The 10,510-nt window shown below is 31.1% G+C and overlaps 1 protein-coding gene across 1 annotated transcript in view; it reads right to left on the bottom strand.

Moving 5' to 3' along the window:
* The window catches only part of LOC111619779 (apoptosis regulator R1-like), a 29,053-nt gene extending 19,237 nt beyond the window's left edge, over nt 1-9,816 (bottom strand). The window contains exon 1 of the mRNA XM_023361592.1: nt 9,222-9,816. Coding sequence (XP_023217360.1) covers nt 9,222-9,647 — 426 coding nt within the window. The 5' untranslated portion in view covers nt 9,648-9,816. The remainder of the gene's footprint in view (nt 1-9,221) is intronic.
* Nucleotides 9,817-10,510: the final 694 nt, after the last annotated feature.

Genomic DNA, 10,510 nt, shown 5'->3' with positions numbered 1-10,510 from the left:
TTTTTATATATATGTATATATATGATTTTCTATCTTTCCTTCTTTCTTTGTTCTATGTTCCTTTGTCCATACTTTCTGGAACTTTCGTCCAGGTGTGGGTGGTCGGTGACCTAATTAGGAGACAAAGGATTAGAAATAGCCCAGAGGGCAAGTGAGAAACTAGAGAGTACTTTTGGCTTCGGACCTAGAAGAGGGAAGACCGTCAGAGAGAGGTCTCCAGGTCGGTGTTGCTTCGGCTGAAAGAGGCACGAAGAGCACGTAAGGAAGAAGTAGCGTTGATAAGGACATTGGTAGGCCAAAAGATAAAAGACATTTTTTATTTGATTATCGCATGCGATCCGTCCCCAAAAGGAAAAATCTCAAGACGAAGTCATCCAGCAGCCGCCACCCCAATCGCCAACTCGGGTACCCGTTCCTTCCTAAAAATATATATCTGTTTCTCTCTTCTAATCTAACTTTCCTTTTCTTTTTATTTTTAGATATAAATAGGTTTAAGTTAGAAATTAAGTATCTCTTTGTATCGCGAAAGTTCTTGCTCGACTGTGAATCGAAATAGGTGTTGTTTGTTCTTTTGTTTGAAGTAAGGAATCAGGAGGTCGGAATCAACAAGAACCTTTCCTGTATATGTTCACAAGAAAAAATAAAGCACGTCTTATTTGTTTTATATACCCGTCTCTTTGTGAAAAATCGACCCTCACCATGTGCTTATCACAACAATGGCGTCCGCGACAGGATTCCGACTATAAATCTCCTTGTCCTTACTTTATCAGCAGAACGTTCGATTTTGTACGCGTATTTTAGTTCGTAGAAGTTTTTATATTGTTTGCGTGTGTTTTTTTTTTATCATGGCTAGAAACGATAATGTAGACAGCACGATCCATGGTAACGGATCCAATAGCAGTGTCCTGTTAGTCGTAACGGGGTTTTTAGGGATGATCCCCACGTTTTCTAATACTCAAGGTGACTCTAAATATTAAACAGTTCTTTTTAACCGTTGAAAACATTGCCACCCTAGCAGGATGGACTGATAGGGTAAAGATAGCAGTACTACAAGCAAGACTAAAGGGGGAACCTCTTTCTACTTTCTTTTGCCTGTTAGAACAGTATCCTTATTCGTACGAAGATATTAGACGCGATTTAACGAAGTGTTTTGAAAAAAAAAGAGAACTGGAGAACAGAATGTATTAGACCAACTGCTAAATTTAAAACAAGGAGCGAGCGAATCCGTAACGGACTTTGCCGTACGGACGAAAACTCTGTTGTCCCGCACTGTAAAAGATCATGCTAAGATTGATTCATTGCGCGACGATATAATTAGGGAAAGATTCATTCTAGGTTTGAACGGAAGGATAAGAGGGAATGTATTGCGGCGGTCCCCAAAATCTCTGGAGGAGGCATTTGAATTTTTGGAAATCGAAGATAAGATTGAATCAAATTGCGGTAACTATAACGAACGTAGGGGGGTTTATACTATAGTGGAGGAAAACGTAAAACCAGTTAATAGCGAACCAGATGATATATTAGTATCAGATATTATTCACGGAGATAGGATCGACAGACTAGAAAAAAAGGTTGATGCCCTAGCTGAAGCCGTTGAAAAGCTTGCTAGTAGTAGTAAAAACAAGGATCACCGAAGTGCTGATATAAAATGCTATGATTGCGGGCGTCGGGGACTTTTTGCCCGTAATTGCCCAACCCACCGAAGGGAAAAATTAAAGCTGAAAATGGGGTGTCATGACGGCCTACACTACACCCCTCATATATGTCTATTTTTGGCCACCCAAGTATCCCTATCTGAGAAAGGCCTCCCACTTGTAAAGGTTAGGATAAACAACGTAAGTGTTACATTTCTTATAGATACCGGGGCAGAGAGGTCTTTGATAAATTCAGGGGTATTAAAACAGATGTCGAAAACTTCCATAAGCAAAGCAACCGTAGATAAAGAAAATATGGGTATTCGAGGGATAAATGGGGTAGTTACTGAGTGTAATAAAATCATTAGGGTTATACTAAAATATAACGGTCGTAGCCATACTAGTACCATCGCGTGTATGCAGTTCCCCGATCACGTTGAATACGAAGCCATATTAGGAATGGATATACTTAATATTATCCCGGATGTTATGGATAGCATGAGACGGGTTATAACAAGGGACAATAATGGTAACCACCATCAGTGTTACATCACACCCGTTAACTGTCTTGCTAATTCCCCCCTTGTAGTTCAAGGACTCGACGATTTAAGTATTCAGGAAAAGGAGAGGGTCTATAATATCATCAGTAAGTATCCAGGGTGTTTCGCTGGTTCAATTGAAGAACTGAAAGGGATGAAAGGGCCTACCCATAAACCGATAATTACATCCTCAAGCCCTATTAATAAACGGCAGTACCGTATCCCGGAATGCTATTTAAGAAAGTTAAAGGTTTTGACGGATTCGTATGTTAAAGACAGGTTAGATACCATACGGAAGGCTGCATATGACTTAGGTAGGAAACGGAATTCTTATAACAGGGAACGTATTAACAACAAAAGGGGTTATTCTGAGTGGAAAGTAGGACAAAGGGTATGGTTGTTGCGAAAAGGAAAGAATAAGAGTCACTGGAAATTCTCGGCTAAGTATTTGGGCCCATATAGAATAACGCGTAAGCTAGGTCCAGTTACCATGGAAATCGGCGACGATCGGGAAAAGAACACCTGTATTGTGCACGTTGATAGACTAAAACCATGTTACTTCCCCATGTATGAGAATGGTAGGAGAAGAGGGATGAGAAAACCTCCCGATAGGGAAGAGGAGGAAGAACCAACTAACGGTCTGAACGAGGACGATGTATACAGATGTATTATGCCATCACCAAGAACAACATCCCAAGAAAATCAAGCCAGTGGTTGACATAGCGAATATGATAAACATGATGCCACCGATGATCGTAATGTTGATCCAAACCCCTCTCCACCACCTCAACGGTACAACTTAAGAGGACATAGATTGGATTACCGTAAGCTTCACTACGGTAAATAGTTCTTAAGGGGAGGGTGTATGTGGTGGTACACCAATATATTTTTTGTTATATTTTTATATATATGTATATATATGATTTTCTATCTTTCCTTCTTTCTTTGTTCTATGTTCCTTTGTCTATACTTTCTGGAACTTTCGTCCAAGTGTGGGTGGTCGGTGACCTAATTAGGAGACAAAGGATTAGAAATAGCCCAGAGGGCAAGTGAGAGACTAAGTGAGTACTTTTGGCTATGGACCTAGAAGAGGGAAGACCATCAGAGAGAGGTCTCCAGGTCGGTGTTGCTTCGGCTGAAAGAGGCACGAAGAGCACGTAAGGAAGAAGTAGCGTTGATAAGGACATTGGTAGGCCAAAAGATAAAAGACATTTTTTATTTGATTATCGCATGCGATCCGTCCCCAAAAGGAAAAATCTCAAGACGAAGTCATCCAGCAGCCGCCACCCCAATCGCCAACTCGGGTACCCGTTCCTTCCTAAAAATATATATCTGTTTCTCTCTTCTAATCTAACTTTCCTTTTCTTTTTATTTTTAGATATAAATAGGTTTAAGTTAGAAATTAAGTATCTCTTTGTATCGCGAAAGTTCTTGCTCGACTGTGAATCGAAATAGGTGTTGTTTGTTCTTTTGTTTGAAGTAAGGAATCAGGAGGTCGGAATCAACAAGAACCTTTCCTGTATATGTTCACAAGAAAAAATAAAGCACGTCTTATTTGTTTTATATACCCGTCTCTTTGTGAAAAATCGACCCTCACCACGTGCTTATCACAACACCCCTAACACAAAATCTGACTGATAATAGTAAAAGAAAAACCTAGATTTACAGTAAAATTTCCTGAATTGGCATCAGTGTTCTTATCATACTGCTAAGTGAAAGGACCCTTTTACTGTAAAAATGAAATCATTAAGACCTGGTCATTGATGAAGCAGTTTAGTGCTATTACACATGAAACAAGCTAGAACATATATATTTTCACATATAGAGCACAATCTTCTTATATTTTAAGTTTATCTAAATAAAAATAATGTTTTATTAGATAACTTATGTAATTGTTAAGAACAAAAAAATTCAAATAAGTTTTCCAAACTTGTCAGGAAAACTTATATTTTCACATTACATTTTAAAATTTAATGTTTAGGTCTATCTTTTCAATATATTGGATATAAAAACTTCAATTCTGATTAAACTGATAATCTTAAATTTTTAAAATTTGATATCACAGAAATAATTTTATTGGATCTTGTGGTGGTTAAACTTTTAACAAACCACTTATTTTTATAGATCTCAAACATAAGAGTGAAAATTATGCATAAGTGTATACTGTAGTATAAACTATATGCCTATGTATTATTATTATAGTTTTATATAAAACTAAAGTAAAAAATTCAGCAACAATTTGCTTAACTTTCCTGGCAACATTTGGTGGAACCATCTGTTATGAAAAGTTTTTTAAATAAAACATGACATTTGTAACCATTATAAAAAGCTTACTTTTGAGAAATGGGTTTTATAAAAAAAATTATAAATGCAAATAATGAGTAAAATCATCATTGTCAGACCCCACTTGAGGTATAACAATTCACTTTTATCTCCCCACCCAATTGACCTTTAATCACCAAAATTTAATAGCATCAATCTTCCTAATAAACAAACCTCCCTGCAAAATTTCAGAAATTTTTGACAAAGCATAGGAATTATTAAGCTTCAAACAGGATAAACAAAATCATGCCATGAGCACACACTAACATCCATACATACAGAAATTACCCTGAAGTTAGTTAAAATGACAAAATCTAATATAATATTCAAACTGCATTTAGCAGAAATAATATCAAATATCTTAGAATAATATAGTAATGTAATAGTAATAATTAAGCAAAAAGATTTTCTTGTCTACACAAGTGAATTTTAATAATAGAATTTCTTTCAAAATTTATAGATCTTTCATATCAGAATGTTAAATGAGCATTTTTGTAATAATTCTGTCTTTATTATTATTTTTTAATTTAATTTTGGGTTTTTAAAAACAAAAACTTCTGAAAAATAATGTTTATAAAAATATATAAAGATACCACAATATATAAAATATAATATATATTTTGATACAACAATATATAAAAATATATATATATAAAGATACCACAATGACTAAACAAAAGATATTTATAGAATACAGGTTAAGACATGTTTAAAATCAGTAATACTAATTTTACTCAATGATGAGTCAATTGGTAAATAAATTGAAGTTGATTTTCAGGCTAACTGCAGATAATATGTAAACTAGTGATTTTAATAATAAAAATGAATAAATGTATTCACGAAAAATTTTTGATATAAAAATTTGCCTTCAACATAAAATTTTAGTTGAAAAATATTTTTCTGTGTAATGAAAACAATATAAAAAAACTGAAAAATTCAGAAAGAATATTTCAAAATTTCTACCTAATACTTAAATCCGATATCAATGTTAAATAGAAAAATTTATTTCTAATTAAATCTTTTTAAAATGGTGAAATTTAACATAAAAATGAAATAGAATTACTTTGTTCTTTCTATAATCAGACATTTTATTATTTATTAAAAAATCAAAGTAAAATTAAAAAATTAATTATGAATGAAATTAGCTAAAGTATACAATTTTTTAATATTAAAAATGTTACATATTAGGTTCTTTAATAAAAATTTACTAAAAGATAGAAATGCTTGATTCTAAGAATAAAGATTCTTAAGATATCTGATGTTGATTCATTTATAACTCAGAATAAATTAAATTATGAAATAATTTATACAGGATTTAATGTCATAATATTTTAGAAGATATAAATAATTTGTTATTCTCTACTGACAACAAAAATTGTCATCCCTCTGGTTTCGAACCCAAGAACGCAAATTTTAGTACAGTTTATCTCAGAGCTCTGCATTTCAATTGACAAATTTCATATATATCAAACCCTATCTCTCACCATCTAACCACTTCATTGTGAGCCTGGCTAAACCCACAATAGACTTGATTAAAAAGATGCTTTAGTGCCCATATGATGGAAAGAATAAAAACAAAAATGTTAATTTATTATTAAATTTTTCCATACAAATTGTAAATGCAATATTAAAATCACAAATGAACATGTTATTTAATGTAATTAAGAATGCTTCATGTCTTTTTCAGAAGATTTCAAACAATTCTAAGCTGTTTTACAAGTCAATACTTGCACAAACCTTTACTGTTTAAGACCTCTATAAAAATCCTCACAGAACAAGCTTTTATATCTTTTCAAAACTTCATTTTTAAAAATTTCATTATCTTGTATGAAATGAATAAAGTACTGTAAAAACAAAAATTATCTCTGTTTAAAATACAATTTTTCATTCATTTACAAAAAAATTAAAACTTATTTCTTAAAAATGATGAATAACTTTTGTATATAAGCATTTAAAGGAAAATTCCCATAAATTACATTTTAGTGATTGTAATTATATTTTGATACAAGTATAATTGTTCTGGAGATTAAATCTGTCAGAGCACTATTTATTTGTACCTGTTTTTGGCTACCAATAGTTTCCTTATTTGAGAAATAAGTTATTCTTGATGAGCACAAGTCACACTGAACATGAACAAACTCACTCATTACTCATACTTGTAAACAAGATAAATTGGTATGTCTGTTGTATGTATATTTGAATTATTCATTCACTTTATAAAAAATTTTTTACTGTATGGCAACTTAAATTTTAATTCTTTCTAAAATAATGTAATTTTTCATGAATCTCTTTAAACATTACAGAGCAGATTTAACCCTAAAGTGATAATTCAATTAGCATTAAAGTGTTAAATTTCACCACTGTAAAAGAATTTTTAAGGTCAAAAGACAGTTTTGTTTATTTCATATTCATTTCCAAAGTTATTTAAACAACACAAAACAAGATACATTAGCATCATACAGCTAAATAAAAGAAATTACAATTAACCAAAATAATACTAAAGTCAATTCTTACACATTGAAGAAAAAAAAAATGTCTTCAGTCTTTAAATAAAAATTGAAAGATTGAAAATTTATAAAAATAGAATAATTCACAGTCCTAATGTGTGTCTTTAACTGCTCAAAATAAAAAAAATTTTTAAATAAAATATTAATTGATTATATCCAAATGCAATTTGAATTTTGATTTTAACTCTTAGCATTAATGCTAAGAATTAATGCTTAAGAGTTAAAGAGTAATTTCAAATTATTTGTCCAAATACAGACAGCAATAATGTATTTCATTAAAAACTTATTCATGACTTGTAAAAACTTCAATGATATGTTTTCTTTGCCTAAATGTATATATTTGGTCTTTTGTAAAATCAGCTTCATTAACAGATAATAAATTCAAACTCTAAATCAGTGCACTTTTGATGAACTACAGAAACCTTTTCTTTGAATTATATTACATATTATAAAGTGTCAAACTGACATATTGTAAAGGAAAAATAAAATGAAATAAATTATCCAAACATGACAACAAAATATTTCATAAAGTATTTAAGCCAAGTAGTAATTTATTCCTAGTTTTCATTTTTATGACAGTAAAAAGTAGAATTATAGATATTTCTATTTATGAGAAATTTATAAATTTTTCATATTAACAATAAACAAACTTCAATCTTGCAATTTCTGATCAATTCATATTTATATGTTAGAATTCAACTGCCATGAACTTGCACATTTCTCAAATAAAAACTTGTAGCAGTCTACCCATTTGAAAATTACACAAAAATATATATTGTTTTTGAAAAAAAAAAAAAAAAAAAGTTTATAATCAATTAAAATTTCTATAATTATGATAAAATAACTATATTGACAAGTAATTAAGTGATTGACTTCTTACATTATAATTACTTTTAATGTAACAGTAATTTAATTTATAATAAATGATACTGGCTTATTTGAAATCATTTACACTTTTCTAAAATATCATAGAATTAATATTCTTCTTTCTTTTTATTTTAAAAATAATGCATAAGTAACAAACTTTGTTGACAAGTGATTCACTTTTAGACAGCAATGGTAATTGTCTTGAACTGCAAAACATATGGTATGACTTCAATTTCCACAGTGCATGTGCAATTCAACATTTAACGATCAAGAAATGATTAATTTAATTTTAACTTTTAATATCTAATATTTACTAATCAAATACCATATATATTCTTAATATATGCCAATAAATAAATAAAGTGTTAATAATTTAAGTATATTTTTAAATGCATTTTTTTTAATAAAAAACACTTTTAAAAAAATTCACTGAGGTTTGCAAAAAATTATTAAATATATCTAAATTTAACAAAAAAAGATAAAAGTTTGTTACTTCCTGATTTTGATATATTTACATTCTTCACAATTCATTCACAGAACACTCCTTTCCTCTTAAAACATCTCATTAGTCATACCACCCACGCCAAAAGATGAGTAAAAAGGTCATTTATCACATAATGTAGACAAAACGCGAAAAAAAAATTTACAAGACAACGTTTATTCTTTTACGCCATAATCGTAATTCATGTGTAATATTTTTATTTCGAGGTAGAAAAATTTACGATCACAATCAACATCCCCGTCCTACCTGCAATTCGAAAATGCGAATGTCCGTATCTCGTAGCAACCGCATTCATCCTTAAGTTTTATTTTCATTATGACGTTATAGATAAACATCGTTTTGTATCAAATTTATAAAAATATATGTGACACATACATCCTAAATATCATTTTACTACCGAGATTTTATTAAGCCACAACTCGTCTAACTTTTTTCACCATTTTTTTTTTTCCAAGTAGAAAAGTACTAAACGCAATTTTCTATAGAATGATTTGAGACATTTCAAAATAATCGAAGTTAATTTCATAATTATTACGACAGGCCGGCATATGTTAGAAAGTATTCGACTTTAAGGGAACAGAACAGGAAGAAATATTAATATCGAAAGCAAAAAATATTATAGGATCATGAATTAATTTCTTATCTCTAAGAAAATTTGCCCCTTTTCTGCCCCCAAATAAAATGAAAATCGGAAATAAACCTATTTACAATTAGCCAAAAACACTCAGACGTAACACGACTAGACGAATTAAAATACCCATTAAAGAGCTGGTTTTAAATTTCCTGCAAGGCGGCACCTATATATGTAGAATGGAAACAAAAATGGATGTTGATTTTATTTTACACTTACCCAGCCGTCGTGATCTCTGATCCACGTTAGTAAATTGGATTTAATATACGAGCTCAACCATTCTGCCACGTCGTTGACGATTTCCGTGTGGCTCATTCTATGGCAAATGAGAGCCATTTCGCTGGCGAATACAAACAATGCCACGATTCTAGCCCAAGTGACCCCCTCGCTGAATAATTCGTTGGCGACCCCTAAGAATGTGGCACGAGCAGTAGAAGGTTGGATGTCCAGACTATCAGTCATTTCCAAAAAACTGTCTCGATATCTGGTTTTAAATTCGTTACCCAACGATCTTAGTGAACTGTTCACTTTAGTCGGAGTAGCCGTCGGCGACCTCCATTCATAACCATTCATATGAAGTTGGTAAGAAATATAGTCATTAACTATACAGCTCACCTCCATTTCTTCGGTACTATGTTCGGCCATCTTGTCTCCGAATCAACTTTACCTGCCCCGATTTGCTTTCAATACGTCGCTTCATCCACTTTTAAAACAGTACATCGCTTTTATCCACTCTTAAAAACATACATCGCTTCGTGTACTTTTAAAATGAACGATGGTAATGGCTGTCGGTCTATCTCACGTCACGTGACGCAGAGCGGTACCTAGTGGCAAAAATTTCAATTTTTATTTTTTTTTAGGCGAATGATTTAAATAAATTCCTTTCCGTAATATTATTATAATCGATGGGTGTAGAGTTAAGAATTAAACGTTAGATATTTATATAAATATTTTATAAGTTGCTTATACTCGATATAAAGTATAAATAAATTAGCTTTTTGTATATTTTGAACTAAAACGGATTTGGAATTTTTTTACGATCATTAACCCTTTCGGTTCAAAGAACAATAAAGTATTGTCTGTATTTTAAGATTTAAATTCATTAAGGTAAAAATTTACGATTTCCGATTAAATGGGCTTTGTAACAAACGTAATGAGATGCAAATACAAATGATAATATAAAATACGTTTTCCCAAACCAACATGAATTGAATGAGAATAATATACGCTATATAAAAGAAAAAATCTTATTGGAATTTATTGCCACTAAGATTTTTATATAAATAAGTAAATATATATATATATATATATAAATGTTACACTTCGAGCGGCTACAAGATGAAATATCCGTTTCATCAAAGATAGCGCTACAACGGTGAAAAACGGATCAACTCCATTTTGTTAAAGGGTAATTCGCAGTTTTTATCGGATATTATGATTTTACATCAAAAACAAACAAACTTTTATCTCTAACACATTTTCTTCGAAAGATATACTTATCAGCAGTT

Source organism: Centruroides sculpturatus, unplaced genomic scaffold (assembly GCF_000671375.1).
Source record: "Centruroides sculpturatus isolate CEXI.00-Female unplaced genomic scaffold, Cexi_2.0 scaffold201, whole genome shotgun sequence".
Taxonomy (NCBI): domain Eukaryota; kingdom Metazoa; phylum Arthropoda; class Arachnida; order Scorpiones; family Buthidae; genus Centruroides; species Centruroides sculpturatus.
This window is presented reverse-complemented; position numbering and strand designations above follow the sequence as displayed.